The sequence below is a fragment of the Etheostoma spectabile genome, chromosome 16 (assembly GCF_008692095.1).
Source record: "Etheostoma spectabile isolate EspeVRDwgs_2016 chromosome 16, UIUC_Espe_1.0, whole genome shotgun sequence".
Taxonomy (NCBI): domain Eukaryota; kingdom Metazoa; phylum Chordata; class Actinopteri; order Perciformes; family Percidae; genus Etheostoma; species Etheostoma spectabile.
The window spans coordinates 372,879-394,083 of NC_045748.1; the positions used below are offsets into that span (position 1 = coordinate 372,879).

General features: G+C 40.1%; 1 protein-coding gene and 1 long non-coding RNA gene across 2 annotated transcripts in view; one reads left to right on the plus strand and one right to left on the minus strand.

Annotated features, from left to right (window-relative positions):
- The window catches only part of npr2 (natriuretic peptide receptor 2), a 102,899-nt gene that overhangs the window by 34,841 nt on the left and 46,853 nt on the right, over positions 1–21,205 (minus strand). The window contains exons 6-10 of the mRNA XM_032539804.1: positions 20,170–20,305; positions 17,350–17,434; positions 9,083–9,203; positions 5,835–5,909; positions 4,781–4,858 (exon numbers count right to left, since the gene is read on the minus strand). Coding sequence (XP_032395695.1) covers positions 4,781–4,858; positions 5,835–5,909; positions 9,083–9,203; positions 17,350–17,434; positions 20,170–20,305 — 495 coding nt within the window. The remainder of the gene's footprint in view (positions 1–4,780; positions 4,859–5,834; positions 5,910–9,082; positions 9,204–17,349; positions 17,435–20,169; positions 20,306–21,205) is intronic.
- Positions 3,781–14,426, plus strand: LOC116704388 (uncharacterized). Its single transcript, XR_004335667.1, has 3 exons — positions 3,781–4,052; positions 5,636–5,638; positions 14,415–14,426. It is a non-coding gene; the product is annotated as an uncharacterized LOC116704388 (long non-coding RNA).

The window sequence follows — 21,205 nt, forward strand, 5'->3', positions numbered from 1 at the left end:
CATTCACGTCAGGCATTGGTTTAAGGACAGATTGAATCAGCTCCTTGACAAACGCTCGTACATCTCTCCCCTCGATACCCTCAGGCACCCGGTAGATTCTCAGATTGTTTCGTCTTGTTCTGTTCTGTAAATCCTCACATCTAGCTGTTAAGTCCATCTCTCGGCGTAATAGATAGCATATAGCTCTCCCGTACCTTCTTCCATTCTCTTCAACCGAACTTATACGGTCCTCCGCCTCCATAGTTCTCTTCTCTAGCTTTGCCATTTCCCCTTTCAGTTCTTCCATTGAGGTTTCCAACTTCTTGAGGGATAGTTTGGTCTGACTGTGCCCTTCCCAGTTTTCTGACCTTAGCTTTTCTAGCTCGGCTAGTATTTTGGATTCCGGGGTAGCGCTATCTTTGCTAGCATCTTGGGTAGATTTTAAATTATCGTTCTTCTCCTTCGATGTATCCTGCTTAGTTGCAGGTCTGTTTCTAGAAGACGTTGCCATTGTAAACTTGTGGTGTAGTGCCGAGTTTCTCCTAGTTTGTAAGGTTATTTAGTATTTGGTTGGACGGAGCTCAACTTTTAGGTTGCTGCTTACAGCATGGCGTGCCCAGAATTATTTTCTATCTTTTTCTGAATCAATATGCCTGAAATATCTTTATGTAATGGAAACATTGCAATCCAAATATAAAAATGTAATGTAATACATTGCAATAAGGCTTTCAGGCAGTCTGTATTGCTTTGTATTTATTCTCCTTTAGATCAACTTTTCTATGTAATATCTGATCAGGCATCATTTATTCATCCCTCCTCTTTTGCATCTTTTGTTGATGTAACCTCCTTAAATGTGCATATGACAATTATCAATCTCAATGATACATTATTAATTTTAATTTATTAATAAACCCCCGGTCTGTAATATTTCAGATGTTTGAGCAAGAGTTCTGCAAATGTCCAAAACTTGTGAATGTGCACATTCAAAATATACCTCATCCCATCTATGTTCTCATCCACGTTTGGAGGAGTCGTGATATTTTGTGAAAAATCAAAGTTATAATTGGCTATTACAAAAATAAAGTCACTTTATGTCAGAAAATAATCTACTTGCACCATAGTCTGCTGTGCAATAAGTGATTGCTCTGCTGATAGGGTAAATCTCAAAACGTCTGACAGTCTCAGTGCCCTGTTGGGCCTCTGGTCTGTGGATGAGACAAAGTTTAGGGAAGTGGCTACGCTGCTCTACATCAGAGGTGGAAAACCAAAACTACGGCAGAAATACACGGAGCAGAAACGCAACACATCTGCCGTAGCATGTCCACAGCAGAGCGCGTCCGTAAACGTGAAGCTGCACAGCTTTTTACAGCAAGAGTGGAAACTAAGCAACGTAAGGGTTCATATTTGTCAGTCAACTTTTCAAAATACATTCGGGGGGTACACTCCAAACATTTGGGGCAAAATGTTTACTGCTGAAGGAGATGAAGCTGAGCTCTAGCTCCGGTGTGGACCTGAGGAGGCGGAGCTGCACTCCGGCCTAATTTAACCTCTGACTACACCCCAAAATACAAAAATGTTGGACGGAAGTATTTGACTATTTTTAGTGAAATACCAGAAGTGGAGCTAAAAATGGTCCTGAGGGTGTTATATAATTATATTACATTATTTCCCAGTGTTTGGTGTCAGGGTCAATCACCTCTGGCCTCAATTTTATTATCAATAGTCTACTTCCAATGATCCATGAGGCATTCAAGCTGCACCAGGACTTCATACAAGACCAACGTCATGCAGCTAAACACAAAGACAGCTATCTTATTATTCTCATTACTGTGCCTCTCCTGGGGTGTCAGCTGTTCTCTCGGTAAATGAGTCTCCCTACAGTGGGAGCGGAACAACCCAACGGCTGGCTGCTGCCCGTTAGCTAACGTTAGCTTTCTAATTTCATCTCCCCCCAACATTCCTTCATCATACACTGGTTAGAGAAAATTTGCCAAACAAAATAGTCACTTCTGGCAATACCAATGTGCTTTCCTTCAATTTTGAAAAAAAATTAAATTCAACATTAAGTTGTAACATTCAACTATTTTAGAGGCCGTGGACATTGTTTACTTCATTAATGTGTTTACTGTGTTAATGGACTAAGGATGGGAGTAGGATTAAGTATTCTGTTGCAGATTTGGAATCTTAACCAGTGCATTCAGTATTTGGCCTAAACCCTAAAAAATCTGGATTTGGTTTTGGAGCACAAGGGGAAAGGTGGAGTGTTAAACAACAACCTCAGAATTCATCCTCTGGGCACCAGGAATATACAAGCTTCAATGCAGTCTGGGTTGGGTCTGTGGACTGACAAATCGGGAATATGATGAAAACACTGACACGTGTTATCAACGTATAAGCTGATATGGCAAACTTGTTAGTTCATATTCAACTAACACAGAGCAAAATATTCAGAGTTCATTTGGAGAGGAGTTTGTGAGCACATGATTAATGTCAGTCCAATATTCACTCGCTCTCAGCTCGGTCTTTGGTCTCTGGACTCTTATTGCTCTAAATGCTCCACTCTGGGAACATTTATGCACTATGAGAGTGGGACAAAATAAACATTCTGGAGGGAGGTGATGAATAAATCCATGCTCATGTTGTTTGTGAACATTCCACTTGACCCTAAGATGATTTTGCTGCACCTGTATCCAACAAATCTGAATCTACTGAATTTACCAGCTTGGACTGCGGTTCACTTTTTGCTTCTTCCAGTGTTACTTGATTGCAGGAAAGTGAAGGTAAGTTTGCTTGGTATACCAAGCAAACTTACCTTCACTTTCCTGGAGCACGAGCAGACAACTGACAGTTTTGCAACGGTTGGGACAAATGGTCTACCCTTCACAATAAAAGGCCAGCTCAAACTCACTCTGAGTATTTTGCTAAGAGGAAACTCAATAAAAAGCCATTTGCTAACACTAAATATCACACAAAAGCTAGACATTAGATCTATGCCCTCCACCTTTCCGCCCCCTCTGTCTCTCTCTCTCTCTCTCTCTCTCTCTCTTTCTCTCTCTCTGCGCACACACACGCAAATGCACATGCACACGCACACACAAACGGATAAATGTCCGTCTCTGTACTCGGTCCGGTTCTGGTGGTTGATTAACGTAGCTTTTTGCTGATTGGCTATCATATCAGGGCGGATGGGTAGCGCACTGCCATGAGTCCATGAGGCAAATGTTTGATCACTCCACATTTTAATTGAGATATTTTGTGATGAAATTATGAATCTGCAACGTTCTATGTCAAGTAAATGTAGTAGTACAATGTCTTCCTCTGATGTAGAAGTACACTGCCAGTAGTAGGCTATACAGTTGGTTGCATGTTAGGTGGTTTGGGATCCTTCTGCAAGTCATTTTGGGGTACTATTTGGTTCTGGAGAGAACAAGCAGCAATACCACAGAACGAGCCATCAGTCCCTTCCAAACATTATTAACGGGCACTGTAATATTAGTTCCAAAGTGGTTAAACAAAGAATACGAGAGAGACAAAGTTATACAGTGAAAAGTTAAACCATTTAAAATTTAAATTTTTAATTGTCAATTCAAGGTTAGTTTAAAAAAAAAAAAAAACTTCTAAAAGAAAATACAGAACAGCATAGATTGTGAGTAGTGTTAATTTTGTCAGACGAGACAAGACTAAATATGTCTGTCAACAACCTTTTTTTAATGATGAAGACGAGACGATGACGAGACTGCACCAATGTCCAAAAACGCTGACTAAGACTAAATCAATGTGCATTATTGTTGACAAAAAAGATGAGACTGAACTTCTTTTGCATAAAATAAAAACTAAGAAAAAAATCTCTTTTTCTTCGTCTACAATTGTCTCTACTTTTCCATCATGAGATAAAATATTCAGCCGTTACTAGGGTTGGGTACTGAGACCTGGTGCTAATACGGACCTGGTGCCTTAACCACCGTTATCTACCGGACCGAATAGCAACACAGATTTCGGTGCCACTTAAATGCCTGTGCTTCTCTCTGATGCTCCTAAACGGACGTTAGAGGCAACCGAAGCATCGTTGCATGGTAACGTTAGCCTAACGTTAGCTAGCAGCTGGATTAAACACGGTTAAAATGCTGACAGCTACACAGTGTAAAGTGTGACTGCATTTTACGTAAAATGGTTATCTGAAATAATCTGAGAAATAATTTGTTATTTAAAAAAAAGACTAAAATGTGTTGACTAAAACTTGACTAAGAAACCTGAGTTATCTTTTGACTGAAACTAGACTAAAATGACGAGACTTTTAGTCAATTAAAACTTGACTGACATGTGAATGACTAAATATGACTAAAACTAACAAGGACATTTGGCACAAGACTAACACTAAATTCAAAATAGGTGACAAAATGAGGTGCCATTGGAGCAATCTTTGGTAGCAAACCTAGACTTTCTGCTGACATTAGTGTGCACCCTTTACATGGCATTAGTAGGTCAGGAACAAAGCGTGGAGCCAATCCATTTAACTCCTAATGAGGAATTTGGACTGGGATTGGAAACCAGTGAAGGGACACAGGGTTGGTCAAAAGCCTTGCAGATGATTTACTACTTTTTCACTATGTGCTCAAAAAGTGGACAAATTAAAAAATATATAACAGAACTCTAATAATAGAGTTGTGTATGTTGTACAGATTGTAATGCTCTCACATTTGGGATTTTGGCCATACAATTCAAATTAAGACAATGTAATTAGTATAAAATAATACACTTAAACCTGTAAAACGATAGAAAGAATCTATAATAGGACACTTACATGTTTAAGTTCCAGTAAAACCTGTCTGGTTAGCTCTATCCTCTTCTTGTCCACATGCTTGATGGCCACAAGGTTCCCCTGTGTGCAGCACAGGAAGAGACAATGAATCCATTTACTTTATACAGCTTTTTATATGGAGACATTAAGAGCACGGCCAGGATGCACTTTGGTCTAAATGTAAATAAAGCAGAAAAAGACAACAGAAACATACTGTTTCTATGAAAAGTGCAAACAAGGACCATGACAATGGAAAGAGAAACATCCAAGCAGCACTGAGAGGAGAGAAAAACTTGGCGCTTATTTCAGCTGCAGAAGAAGAAGAATCGTAAATGTCGCTTTTGTTATGTGAGGATCAATAACGGAAGGAAGAGAGGTGAATATCTCAGAGCCACAGACGTTACAGAACGCTGTTGTAGCACCTATGAAACCAGTTTGTGTGTGAGTCCATGTGGAAGTTTGAGCTTTTATTCAAAAGGAAATTTGCAGTTAGGAGCTGATGATGGCTGTGTGTTTGAGAGCAGGTACAATGACTAACACACACTTCATTTCAGAGGTTATTTTTCAGTATTTGCAGGTTGTGGAGGCTCACTCTGTTTGAGCTTTGGTGTCATATTGAATCCCCTCTGGCCTATAAGTGCATCAATACCTCCAATTAACCATGAGGCGGTCAAGCTGTCGGTCTAATGTGACATCAGCATTTATACAGAACCTGTGTCACGCAGCTGAACACAAAAACACAGCTATCTCATTATTCAGCAGGCTCTTTTTTTGACAGATTTCCTTGCACCTCGTCCATCTTCAATGGATAAATTAACGGCAGCAACAAGTTGATGGCAATGTCCAGACTGCGAGGAGGGAGTGGAGTAACAAAGAAAGAAATAGAAGAAGAAAATTGACGCATTCTGCAGCTCACATTAAAACCAACTACCTAAATTCGCCCACACTCTCTTTCTCTCTCCTCTCCAGCTCTCCGGCTTTCTCTGCGAGTGTGCACGTGTGTGGGTGGGAAAGGAGTGCGCAGGAGTTGAAAATGTCAGAACTCACTAAGCCTTACCTTAAAATAGCCCGTTTTTGCAAATAGCTGATATTTTCCATGAGCAGTTATCAAGGAGCCATAGCTGGAGCCTCTCTGAGAAGATGGGAAGAAGTAGTGAGAAGAAAAGAAAAGAAAACAATCAGTTAGCAGTGTGTAGATTAGGCAAAGATGATTAAATATTGGTTATTTAATACTGCTTCCACGTCACTGCAACAAAGCTTCCTAAAAAGGGTTCGTCATTCTTATCCAAAATACCTTTCTCTCTGTGAAACATGAAATTGCCTTTTCACTTATTTTTGTTGTAGAAAATAAAAGTGTTTTTTCGTTTTTACAACACCAACTCGAGTCCTTGGGCAAATGTCTGCAGTGCACACAGAGTGAATCAAAATCAAGTGGGCGCACTGCATACAGACAGCCAGCACAGTCAACTACACATTTGTATAGAATGCAAATGTTGGCAACACATGGCACGCTGGAAAATACATTGGTCTGGAAAATTACTGTTTTACACACATACACACACACACACACACACACACACACACACAATCCCAGGAATTGGACGGAAAACCAGTAATGAAAAAGGTGTGTGCATATGCTTTTCATAAACGCTTGCACGTGTGGGTTGAAACACAACCCGCAGGAGATGCCTTAGCCCTCAGACAGCAGAACCTGATCCTTGATGATTGTGATGAGATATTATGTATGTATGTATGTATGTATGTATGTATATATGTATATGTACTGGATGTATGTACTGGATGATTGTATGTTTGTATGTTAGGGCTGGAACAATATGGAAAATAAAACTGTAATCGCGAAACTCCCCAAACTTGTGTCGCGGAGTGAGAAGGCAGAATTGCAACACACCCCTTCCAACTCCCAGAGTTATCCTTACCGTCCAGATCCAGTGCTACCATATCTTTAAATTACTGTATTATCAGTATTAGTCCTTTTGGTGCCTTCTTTCTGTTTTGTCTGGTAAATTTAGCTAACTGTACAGACGGCTAAAAGCGAAAGAGGAGGGGTGGGCACCGGTAACACTATCGGAGGTGTAACGTTACGAATGAAGATGAAGATGAAGATGAAGAAGATGATTTTCAACGGTTCAGAAAACTGCCGTTAGCATCCTTAGCACCGGAGTTAAGTGCTGACCGGGATGGCTGCTTGGGGGCTGACTGTGGATGTGTAACCGGGCCGGGGCTGTAATGATAGTGGATGGTTGCTAGCTGGCTGGGGGATGACTGTGGATGTGTAACCGGGCCGGGGCTGTAATGATAGTGGAGGGTTGCTAGCTGGCTGGGATGACTGTGATGTGTAACCGGGCCGGGCTGTAATGATAGTGGATGGTTGTAGCTGGCTGGGGGCTGACTGTGGATGTGTACCCGGCCGGGCTGTAATGATAGTGGATGGTTGTGCTGGCTGGGGCTGACTGTGGATGTGTAACCGGGCCGGGGCTGTAATGATAGTGGATGGTTGTTAGCTGGCTGGGGGATGACTGTGGATGTGTAACCGGGCCGGGGCTGTAATGATAGTGGATGGTTGTTAGCTGGCTGGGGGCTGACTGTGGATGTGTAACCGGGCCGGGGCTGTAATGATAGTGGATGGTTGCTAGCTGGCTGGGGGCTGACTGTGGATGTGTCCGTGGACCGGGCCGTTGTCAGCGTTGGGAGACTGAGGCAGAAGACAGATGTGCACTAGCTAGCTAAATTACTATTTACTAATACGATTATTAGATTAATCGTCTATCTATACAGTTAACATTATTGATGAATTTGTGGGTTAGCCCAGAGTTGTTAACCGTGGTCAAAACAATCATACTAAAAATAACTGAGTATGTTGAACGGTGTCGTAATCTTATGTTACCCACCAAGAATTAAATTAGCATTAGCTACATGTCAACCAGCAGTTTTACAGCAGGCACCAAAGCACTTTCCTCTTTGTTACCATACAGGTTGGAAGCACAATTGTCCATTACTGTTACCATTACCATTATTCTTATGTCTCATTCCGACGAGTTAATGAACCATTGAAATAATTTCTAATTGAATGAACCCTGAGAATGGAGCAGGATTTAGCTCTAACAAAACATTCTTTTAAGGTACAAAAGAATCTTTGGTGTTGGATTGATTATTATTGAAATCAACCAATATCAATAAATAAGGTCCCTGTTGTATAACTGTGTTGCAAAGTGGGATGTAAGCAATGACAAAACAATGCCACGTGGCAGAAAAAAAATTGTATTATGTTTACTGAGAACCCAAAACATAAAAGAAAATATTGAGGTTTGTATCGAATCGTGGGTCAAAAATCGTGATATGAACCAAACCCTGGGTTTGGTGTATCATTACATCCCGTATATGTACAGTATGTATGTATGTATGTATGTATGTATGTATAGGAAGGGTCCAGACAGGCTTATTTTAGCAATCATTTAATATGCGTCACCTTTAACTGGGAAAGCTTTCAGGAATGTCTGAGAACTACCAAAGGATTTGGCCACAGCTTTGCTTTTTCAAAAAACAAAACCCATTTTAATACACGGCAGCACAGAGTGTGTAAACAGGGTGAATCTCTGAACGACTCCAGGCGGGTCCAATTTTACAGCAGTGACATCTAGGGCTGTAGCAATTTTTTCGAATTTTGATGGCAGAAAAATATTGGCAGAAAAACAGTGCTATTGAGAAAAACTAGTATTTTGCAAAGTACGTTTTTTGCAAGTAAATTCTTATTTTGTCTTGTGTCCTGAATGAAAAAAATTAAAGGGAATTTCACAGTTCAATGTGTTTCCACTGTTGATTTGTTTACCTGGTCCACTGTTTTTTCTAAGTCAAATAAATACAACATCTTTCTAAAAGTCAATGAGTAACTGTATTGAATAATTTTTTTTTACTATGGATCAAAATTTTTATAGTTTTCAATAATTGATCAGCCCTAGGGACATCTGGAGACTGATAGCCCTGTATGAATGTGAATGAAAGCTGTGGTACAGTGTTGAGTCTTTCCCACTGGCAGAACAACAACTTGTTAATCACATATCGGAGGCTGTGCCAGCAACATGGACAGAACAAAAGGCAAAATAAAGCTATGAAAAATGAGGAGATGCTCAGAGCTGTCAGCTTTAATATGAAATCACGTTATGAAGAGCTTTGGTACGCTTGTTTTCTGTCACCTCACCTGCACATATGTATTATATTTTATCTGAGGCGCCCGGTACTGTACATCAATCTGTACTTACAGCAGCAATGTCTGAGAAGATGTTTTACCTGCGAGAGGGTGAGACGACTGCCGGCGCGTTTATGGTATTTATTGGGGCTCTCAAACTGAAGGTCCTCCCACCGAATCCGCCACAGCATTCCAGCCAGCTCTTTCTCCAGCTTCAGTTTCCTGCAAAAACGGGAAATATCAGGTGGTGAGATCAACGAGGACAGCAGGACAAAAAACAGAGGAACAATCTCACATAAAGAACAAAGGGTTTGTGTTGTTGCAAAATCATGAGTGAGATGGGGTTTTTGACCAAAGAATTTACTTAATCCCTACTCTCTGTACGCATTGTGTCCTTCTTTTATATATAAGGAAACAAATTAATAAAAATCCTTCAGAGGCAAGGTGGTACGTTGACTCACGGCTTTATTTTGAGGAACAAGAAAGCAACATGCATTTTATCCGGCAAGTCGACCTAAATAAAGAGTTAATTGCACCATTTGCGCGGTATCGTCAATTTTTGGTGGTATTTCATGAGATAGCGCTCTCAGATCTGATGGCAGCACGCTTCACATGCAGCACTTGCATGTAGCGATGGACGTGTGTTTAGGTGCATCCTATTAGATTTGAACTTCACTGGCCCATATGCTCTACTTATTGAACTTTGATGAAGTGGAAAATTCCTTTTTAGGTGATGTTGTTAATAGACTGGACAAAGGGCACTTTCTTTTAACAACATTACACAGTAAACACCCATAGTGGAATTTAATCAGTAACTTTATGTGAATAGAAATGTTGGTCAAAAGTCAAAGCAACATTAAACAACTAGCTGTTTGGGCCCTTTGGACTCATTATTTGTCACTTGAAATTTTGAGGGTAATGAATGTCATGCTGGGAAAGCCTTCTCTCTTCTACTTTTTTAAAGGGCAGCTTACATGACATCATAACCTCCCCTATCAAGTCATGATTACATTATGACATGATCGGGGGGATGACATGCAGCATTGAGGACTGATCCACTGTATATGGGTGCCTGCTCTACCTGGTAAGCTACACAGGCACGCTCGCTCCTCTACTTTAAATAAAGGTAGGCTTCTTGTTCTGATGACTCATGGGTCTTTTCTTAAAAGAAAAAGAAAAAAAAACAATCATCCACCATAATGAAGATTAAATCCACTTCAGTTCTAACTCCCACACTCTTTATTTTTAACAAACTCACTGAGAGCGGACTCAGATGTTCTAACCTAATCTTAAGTACTCATACTGGTACAAAATAGCTCCCAAACACACACTGAAAATGATAAATCTTAAAACTGATAGAATGAATGTAAAACATGATAAATGGGTTCAGTCTTAAATGTGTTTTACACTCTAATTGTACAACAATGTTTTAATGTGCAAACAGATGGAACGCAAACAAGACATTTGAGAAAGTCATGATGGGTTTTGGGAAACACTGATCAACATTTTTCACAATTTTCTTAAATTTTAGAGACTAAACAACTAATCGAGAAATAATCAACAAATTAGTAAACCATGAAAATAATCGCCCTAACATTACGTTATCTTAGGTTTGCCAAGGTATGTTAAGTTGTGTTGTGTTGCACCGTGAGGTTAGGTTAGTTAGCATCTGTATTAATTTAGCATAGCTTAGCATTAAGTAGAGTAAACAGTTTCATTCTGGTGTTTCATTTGGCCCAATCAGTGTAATTTCCTAAATGATGCAATAAAATGATGAGCTCTATCACTTTATTCAGGTTTCTCCCGGATCTCCTCTGTCTCCCATATGGAGAATTATAGGTGGATGAAATAGAAACGGATTAAAACTGCTACACCAGATTAATTAATCTAGTCATTTTCATATTAGTTATATTTTTGGACATGTTTGGAGTGTTTATCTTTTTTAAATTTATGTTTGTTTATTATCAGTCTGACGGGCAAACACCACAGAGGAAAAGCTGTATTTCAGCAAATCAACACATCTGGGGCAAATCTCAGAGGAGCTGTTGTTTCTGGACACTTCATGATTAACAGCAACACCCTTTCAAAAATAAAACTATTAGTACAGAGTCTGGAGAGGGTATTTTTTTTGAGGGGGGGAGGGGGGGGGGGCAGAAGAGGCCATACATTCCAACCCAATCTAAAAGGTGTAAAACACTTCCAGATGGCTGCAGGAAATTATTGCAGCGTTTGCATATCACCGAGTTTTAGCCTTTCCCCGATTCCTCCCAATTGGCCCCAAAAGTGGCTTTTTCTTTATTTTTTTTTTACCCCTTTTTCACCGGGGAGAAAGTGTGTTGTCGGACCGTTCAGAAACTTAAAAAGGGATTCTGATGCTTGTTTGTGTCTACAAATACTCCAGGCTGTGCCTATGTGCCTCCATTTTGAGGGCAGGAAACACCATTAAACCGCAGTTGCCCTCCAGCCTCATCCACCACCACCAAGAAAAAAAGAAGGTATTTTTCTATTTAAGGAGCCTCGTTTAGAGACCTCTGGCAGCCAGAGGGGCAAAGCGTGGAGCTCCACACTGGGCCTATTGTTTCATAAGTCCCATATGTGAATACCTCTGCTGGACCAACCCCTCCATTAAAACAACAGAACCACTTCTGCTCTGCTCAACATCCCCTAACACTGCTGCTGCACACCACACTCCAAGATCAACTGAGAGCTGCCGACCGTCCCCCCGGGTAATCTACTGAGTGCTACGGGATCATGTTTAACTATTTAACATCACGCATGAAAAGTAAAAACTAGTGATTTCATTTTGACAGTGTTGCGTAGGTACACTGCAGGTTTCTTCAGTTTACATAAGTTGAGAAATTCACCTGTTTCTCATTGAAATCAACCATACCAGAGCAGTCATCTGCCTCATTCTGTCTTATTGTACTGGCACTCTTTTCTTGTTTTTGAAGATTATTTTTTGGGGCATTTTCAGCCTTTATTTTTGACAGGACAGATGAAGACATGAAAGGGGAAAGACATGCAGCAAAGGGCCCCAGGTCAGTGTTGAACCCTGACTCGGTGCTTTGAGGAGTAAAACTCTATAAATGCTCGGCCGCTCTACCAACTTAACTATCTGGACGCCCTTTACTGGCACTCTTGAAACAAGTTTTTTTTGGGAAATATTTTCTTTGTTTCTAATAAAAGTGAGGCTTAATAACTTAAGACATTCATGGTTTGTTGCAGTGCATGCTCCGCCACAAAGCAATACGAAGAAACAGACAATTTCATACACAGGTAGCTTTTTATTAAATTGTATATGCACCAAATTATACTATTGTGTACATTTTACACAGGCAGTAGTTGCGAGTTATATCATGTAGCAACATATACCCAAAACTATCCAACCAGCCATCCCTTCTGATACAAAATACCCCGATAATTTCAGTGTTGGACTCATTTTGGGTAACCTGTTCTGTCCTGTGAACTACAGTAGATCAAAAATTCCCATTTCCCCAGCTATTAGAAAATTATTTCATCTGAGTATAAAATCTTTAATAAAAATAAACATGTAAGCAGCAGCAAGTGTAATGGATAGACAACTATTTCATTTTTCCTATTAAAAATATATAAAGTACAAATTATTATATTATTTTTTATAAATTGCAACCCCTAAGCAAATCAAGCGACCCCAAGGTTGAGAAACTAGGTTCTGAGCTGATTGATCTGAGAATAACTAACAGTGACAAAGTGTTTGAAACGTTTTAGTGGTGTTTTTATAGGTCAAACAGTGATCATGGCGGCCTCTCAGCAGCTGGAGGACGGCTGTAAACAGCTCTACTGTCGGCCTCCCTGTACATCAGCAAAGCTCCACTGGTGTCTGCAAAAACAGGAAGTGATTTGTTAGCCTATAGTATAAACAGAGCAGTCACAGGGAAAACCTCTAACTTCTACTGATGGGGTATTTTATGGTTTTTACTTGAACATGAGGTTTACATTTACAGTTTCCCACTCCTAATCCCAAAAAAGACAACATGTTCGAGAAATGGCTATCCATTCATAAAACTGCCATTAATGTAAATTATGAAAATAAATATAGCTGGACTAGAGCAGAAAGATTAGAACTGAGTCAGGACAAAAAATTAATTGCATGTTATATTTTTTATTAAGAACTCCAAGATAAGAAGACAATATTTTGTTAAACTTACTGGCCAAGAATCCAGGAAAACTAGCTAGCTAGTTAGGAAACCATTCTGTGCTCGTTGAACTGTGAGCTGAAACAAAAACAGAGAAGAAGCAGTCAGTGTTTTCAGAAGTAAGTTCTTAGTCTGCGTCTAATTATCTGGTAGTTATTTGAACTTGATCAACTCAGAGTCAGGTTCAGTGGATTTACCTGAGGCGGATAGCTGCTCCTCCGTCTTTCTTCAACCATTCCTCTGATCAAAATCCATTCTGATTGGCTGGTGATTAACACTTGTTGGTGTTAATAGTCAGTATTAGAAAAGTGCTTAGATTACCGGTGTCATTTGTTAGTTAGTAGAGCGGTGTAGTAATATACAAATCAGACCCTCCTTACATAAAACAAATGTATATTAATTAGCCACGAACATAATTAACCGCCTATGTAAAGATACCTTTGAAGACGTAGTGAAAAGGGGAAACTTAGAAACATTAATATTCTTTCATTACATGCAGATTTCACCCATGACATTACCCAGAATATAGCAGCCCATACTGTAGCTTAATTGCTAAGGAATGCACAATTAACTTCTAATGTAATTAAATGAGGCTCAATCTAGTAGGATTTCCAGAGACATGTAGACTGTGCCACTTTGGAAACTGTGATCATTTCATTTGAATTTGTTTTTACAGCTGAATGCAGAGCACAAAGTTACAACCATTAGAAATGAGGCAGGCAAATATTTCATCTAAAAGATACACAACTGCTCGGGGGCGGCAATGAACACTAACACTTATTTAAACATTTAATTACATAAAGTCAATCCTATTTTGTCGTTAACTAATAACTCCGGATCACAAAGTACACACACTTTGCAGGGTTTCTATTAAAGATGTTGAATCCCACATATGTTTCAACCACAGACTGGAAACAGAATGAACGTAGCATCAGGGCTGTCACTCACTGGTTTGTGGATTGCCATTTTGAAGCCTCAAGTTTGGCAATTTGGTTGTCGGTTGTCGGTTTGGTTGCTTTTTTTAAACCGAACTTGATGATTTTTGGACGAGAGGGTGGAGCTGGGGAGGTTGACGCGGCCAAGCCAGTGCTGTTTATGGTTTCAATGGCGCAGTACTAAGCTAAACGCTAAAGAGGGAAAGTTGCAGATTATCTGGCTAAAGCTAGTCATCCAGCTGAGCTTTACCGGCGGGTAACGCTGCACGTACGGCAGTACAGGAAATTGGCAGACTTTGCCTGAAGTTGCCAGCTAACACTAGCGCTAGCTAACTAGCCTTGGTTGGCAAGGTGCTACCAAACGATGAACAAGACATTTTTAGACCACCAAAATGTTCCAATTAATCTTTGATGAAGGGGAAACACAGTGAGAGGGGTCAACATTTCATCACAGTGCAATGGTTAGCGTTGCTAAGCCCCGCACTAAAGCATCCCATGCTATTTTGACAATTTCTAAATTAATGGGATCATAATTTGAAAATAAACATAATTCTGCATTAAAGAAAACTTGAAACTACCAATTGAGACCATAACATCATTAGGGAAATGTTTGAGGTAATAAATTAATTGAGAAGTAGGCTCATCTTCTAATAGACTTCTATGCAAGAAGGCCTTTTTTTGCAACAAGTGGAGTCGTCCCCTGCTGAAAATGAGATAGAATTCAGATTTAAGGCACTTCCGCATTGGGATAACTTTTCAGACCCAGAAGCTTCCTCGATTATATTTCAAAACAACTCCATTTTATTACAGTTAGTCAGTTTAATTTTGTTCAGTGATAAATGTTTCACTTTTTTGAAACAAGTGGAAAAGTCAGATTATTTTATCTATTCTGACTCAATTTGTTTCCAGGGCAGTAGCAAGGATTTTAGAAACACAGAGGTCAGTCATGAGTTCAAATTGGTCCAGCGCAACCCTTGCACACGCAGGGACAATAATTTAGGAAACGCTCCTGTAGGTCGTTATCCTAGAAATCTAGACGCAACCTAGCGGCAGCAAATGTAATTTGCAGCTAAGGTCAGTCTAGCAACTCTCTGTTGGCTTGTGAGCTGGAAAAATCAAATTCTGGTCAAGCCAATCACATCGTGTATAGAGTCGGTGGGCGGGCTTAACATAAGGACAGCAGAGTTGCGACGGTTCTGCGTAAATTCCCTGCTACTTGAAAACAAAAAAGATTGTCTTTCAAATCGGCTTTGGCCGCAACTCTGGAAGACTTATGAGTCTTTGCAAAGTCATTCTTTAAAAAGGAAGATGTGTTCGGAGTTTTGCAGTTTGTTAAAACTCCTTCCCAAAACAACTTTAAATGGCAAAAAGGGTGCACCTTGCGTGTCCAGCATAAAGGCAAAATTTCCTATTCTGGGCTGGGACACATTCATACAGTTTGATAAAGAACTTATTGGACTTTAAGTTATCATTGCAACTATAATAATAGCTGTCCTCAAATCTCATCTGCATTATTTCTTGCATCCACCGTTGTGTGATTGTGTGCGTTTATGTGTGTGTGTGTGTGTGTGTGTGTGTGTGTGTGTGTGTGTGTGTTTGTGTCAGTCACGGGGGGAACGGAGCAGCCCCACCTGCTGCAGCCAGCCAACAGGATTGAAACAGCGGCAACTTTCAGCGAGTACATTTATGTTAAAATGTTGGCAGGACGATCTGAAATGTTTTGCACGGTCTTTCGCTGTACATTTTGTTGGTAAATGTTCAAGTCAAACACGTCTCGTCTTCACATAGTAGAAACAAGGAAATTAATTTTACCCGTTCTCACTCCCAATTTGTCAGTGGCTGCACATGGGACTGCTGGGATTGTCGCAAGCAATGAAAATGCTGTAAATCAATGTCTTCCAGTGATGCGGACCCGATTGGTCCGGGCCAGTAAGCAACTTTGTACCCTGCTTACCGATAGTTACGCGTCTGAATCACTCCATTCTCATTGGCTACCTGCCAATGTGGCAGGTAGATTGACAGTGTTACCCACCAATTGCAAAATTCACCCACATTAGGCAGGTGGTCGGGTGTTAATTTCAGGCTCTGTACTGTAGTTCTGTTAAATCTTATCATATAGGTCTTTTATATCAAAGCTTTCCCCAAATGCCAAAATGCCTGCCGTTTTGGACATTATTAATAATAGTAATATTTCTAGGTAGTCTAAAGATCAGGTTTCCCTACATCGTGCGTGAACAGGCCCAAATTATGATTCAATTTGCAGCAATTCCTGAAAGTCTGAGAAGTTTTTTTGCTTTTTCATCGCCAGTCGTCATAATTCGGCATAATGAAAGAGCAACTACCAGGGTCATTAACAAACTTCAGCATTCATGAGGTGCTTTGCATTGACCCTTTTTAGTTAAAAATGGGCGTGTACAGGGCAGGATAACAGGCTGATTCACGTACGCACACTTGATGGGTAATCTGTGATTTATAAAGTGAACATTGCTTACAGATGTGCGTGCACACGGTTTTATAAATATTAATTTTTGGGGGTACACCATTTTAGGCTTTTGGGTGTACGTACACTTTAAGTAAGGATCTTACGCTCAGTTTCATAAATGAGACCCCAGGTCCTTCTTGTTTCACAACCTTCTAGAAATGTGACTAAAATGTTAGTATCTATCTGAAAAAATAAATAAAACTCTCAATTCTACCAAATGTTTGAAACAGTTGTTCTGCATTGGACACACATTAAAGATCACTTTACCAAAGAGAAAAATGTTGTCAATTATGACTTTAAGGGCTCAATTACAGGTTTTTGCAGCGTAAGAAATATAGCCCTTTCTTCAAGTTGAAGACCAGATTCACAGATTTTAAAAGTCAAAAGACTTACAAACATGTAAAACGAGAGAAGCACAAAAAAAATGTTATTTTCATCTGGCATCAGCAGTATGTGAATTATTAAAAAAGGTGGCGTTTAGCTTCAATCCAGCACAAACAAAAACAAACTCAATGAACACACTAATGATCATTAAGTGAGAATAACAGTGAGGCTTGTTCTGGGCCGGTATATGAGCTCACTTGGAAGCTTAGACACACTTTACCGCTGCTTGAACGCCATCACCTGCTGAGCTGTTGCCGCAGCAACAATTGTGTAAATACCACACTGGCACCTATAGCAGCAGCACAACCAATAAATTATGTTTCAAACACATGAACACAACTCTCTCTCTTGCTCACAGTCAGGAAGCATCAGCTCAGTGCAATCAAACTCACCTGTAAATCAGGAAACTGGAGATTCCGAAGATGATGAGTGCCAAGCCTGATCCCACAGCTACAATACCCATAACTGACAGATGACCTGGAAACAAGAGAAGAAGCATGCCACACTCAGTTGTCTCTCATATGTTCAACATATGTCCACAATTCATATCTTTGAAAAGGGATAGAAAAAAACCACTGTGCTGTGAAAACCGCAGCTGTCACTTCCTGGCGTGCAGCTGCAGCGCTTTAGCAATCTGTCAACCACAATAACCAGCAACAATTTCACACAATTACCCCTGCTTTGACATTACTGATGTATATTTAAAGCTCCAATGGAGACAAATTCCACCACCTGCTGTAAATCACAGGACAAGGTGATGCTCATCATTTGAGACATATGATATAACAGCCACTAATCAACATCTTTCACTTCACTGTTTTCATGAACCAGTGAACAGAAGATTTGTGCCTAGCAATAACCAGCCCTGTTCCCATACAGCTAAACATTGGCTACCTGCCAATGTGGCAGGTAGATTGACAGTGTTACCCACCAATTGCAAAATTCACCCACATTAGGCAGGTGGTCGGGTGTTAATTTCAGGCTCTGTACTGTAGTTCTGTTAAATCTTATCATATAGGTCTGGTATATCAAAGCTTTCCCCAAATGCCAAAATGCCTGCCGTTTTGGACATTATTAATAATAGTAATATTTCTAGGTAATCTAAAGATCAGGTTTCCAATTATATTTCGAGGGGACTGAATTGTCTTTTTTTCTGACGCTTAGCAAATGCATTCTAAACAAAGTCTGTTTAGTCTCTACTCCGTGAAGAGCCAAAATTAAGCTCAAAGTGAGCGTCTCCCTGAGGCAAATTTGTATTTCCTAGGCTGTTCAGCCCTACTCTGCCTTACTCTGAGTCTGATTCATTTACCCTGGTATTCCTACCCTAACTAAGTACTTTCCTTTTAATTCTCAACACTGCAACTGTTTCACGCCTTTCGCAGGTACGAGGACATTTTAAAACAAACGTGATTTGGGAAATTCTTTTTCCCTCTAAACATAATTGAGAATGCAGTTTAGTTGTATGGGAATGCAATTTTTTAGGACACAGGACAAACAGAAACAATCTTTTTAACCTAATCTGACTTGTAACCTAATCTCACTTACTTTTACTCTACATTTTTATTCATGTCTTCTTGTAAATATGTTACTAAATACTATATACACTTATTGACTTCTGATCTTTTCTTACACTTATTTTCCCTTGAATGTGACTGTGAGCAACTGCAACTAAATCATTTCCCTGAGAAGATCAATAAAGTGTTCCGAGTCTATATTAGTCAGCAGGTTTACTATGAGCAGATTGTAGGTTGTGTTTAAATTTTGTGTAGCTGTGTACATTTATACATTTCATTTTTCCACATTTTTTTTAATTTTATTTAACCTTTATTTATCCAGGTAAACTGTTTGAGAACCAATTCTCATTTACAAACATGACCTGGCCAAGAGGCTACAGAAATAAATAGGAACATACTGTACAACTTTACATAGTCAAACACATGACAAAATGAAATGATGAAACATGAAAAAAATGGCGTTTGTGTTTTCTTACCTGCAAACACAGTAAATTTTAATCTGTTTATTGATCCCCTACGGGGAAATTACAATTTTACACTCTGTGTCCACACTAGGTTAGTTTACACACACAGTCCTGGACTACACACACACACACACAGGATCTATACATGCCCTAATGGAGAGATGTCAGAGTGAGTGGGCTGCCAGCCGAACCAGCGCCCTGAGCGGATGGGGGGGTACGGTGCCTTGCTCAACAGCACCTGACAGTGCCCAGGAGGTGAAGTGGCATCTCTCCAGCCACCAATCCACACTCCGTACTTTTGGTCCATACCGGGACTTGAACCAGTGACCCTCCGGTTCCCAACCCAACTCCCTACGGAATGAGCTACTGCCACCCCAAAAAAAACGTTAATAGTTCAACATTTTAGAATACACTTGTTTTTCTTTGTTCTAAGATGAGAGGATTGATTTCCTCTGCAGTATTCACACAGCTGGAGCTAGGAAACGTAGAGTCTAGTTTTACAAAACGACTACAGTATACCAGCCTTCTCCGTTCCTTTACTCTGTAGATGAAACACTGCTGCTTTGTCTGTCCTTATGTTGTTTAGCTGTTAATCGTCAATATGTTTCATCAAATCCCTTAACATTTACTGTCCTTGGTGCTTAAAGCCACAGTGGAGAGGGCAAATTATTTTGCGCATGGCTTTAGATTTGTGACAGTTGAGTCAGATTTATTGCTCCTCCACTCATTATCCCGCCTTGACACCCAAATACATTTATAATTGCAGTGGTTTTCCTCCTCAGTTCATCATCGATGACAATTCAGTCTTAAATTATTCATACAACAAAAAAACATTTTCCAGCTCTTATCTATCACTCTGTTTGTTATTTGAGCAAATATTGAATGTTTACATTTGCTCTTTCACTTTCTGCTTTCACATTTGGGATTGATGAAAAAACTAAACCATTTATCATCACAGCATCAATGAAAGTATCACAGGCCATGTAGAGATGACAGAGATAATATAAACAAAGGATTTGTGCACTGAAATATCCATCTGATGAGCGATTCAATCTTAGTCTGTCATGAGAAGAAATCTGCCATTAAGTGGGGGATAATGCTGTGCATGAACATAATTCTTTTCATGCAATTTCCTGAAATCAGTGTGTCCATTAGTCAAACTTATGTAGCTTGTTTTCTAGAGAACACTTCACTCCAGGAACAGTATGATCATCTGTAGGCAAAGTTGTCATACCATCATTGCAGGAGGGGTCATCGGTGGAAAACACACAGGGGGGATTATCCTGCGGTGGGCCCCCGTTGGGCCAGTGGATCTTCTCTGTCTGGGACCAAATGATGTCTTTGGTGGTTCCATTGTAGTACGCAACAAGCTGCAAACACAGACAAAAACGCTCACTTAAATGGATGAAAATAAAGATACCTGGAGTCTGACCCGCTCACTTCACAGCGTGACACTAGAGCAGTCTTTAATGCTGTCAATTTATTGTTAAAGCTTCAGTAGGTAACTTTTGTAAAAATGTGTTTAACATATTTGTTAAAACTGCCACTATGAAATACACCGCTCCCGGTCAGAAACAGCCAATCAGAGCCAGGAGGACTGTCTTGGCAGCGTCAATCACTCTCGTGTACGCGCTGCTCATACCCCTCCCCCGCACAGCGCGTACCACCGTTCAAGCTCAAGATTGCCAGTGTACTGCATCTGTGCTATTCGCGGAGAAACAACTTTTCAGGAAAACTGCCAATTTCTCGAGTGACACCTGCTCAGAAAAAGACGGGCAAACAGAAGAAGGCCGATGACGAAAAGCGAGCTAAAAAGAAAGAATTAAACCGAGCCCGAAATAAAACGAGGGTCAACATCGAAGCGGCTTTTCAGAGGTGGAGGGAGCTACGCCTCCGGAAAGGATTCAACACGGATTCTGAGCTAGCGTTAGCCACATTTCTGCTTGACATGTAAGTATCCCTGCTTGATTTGTTTCATTTTTTAAGAACTACACAACTAAGATATCAATGGTTACAGTACACTTTCAGTACACTGGTGATAGCGCAAATCTCATTTAACTCTGTAGCTTGTTGCTAAGCCTAACAGTTAGCTTGTTAGCTTGTAGCACGGCAGGAATGTTGTAGCAGGTGAAGATTAACTTTACCTGCTAACTCCTTCACCCTCAGTATAAGCAATATTGTTTCGATGCCTACATTTAGTAAGCCAAAAGTTTTTTTTGTCAATCACAATAAATGTAGCTTAGCTCTGGTGAAACTAGTTTAATTGTGCG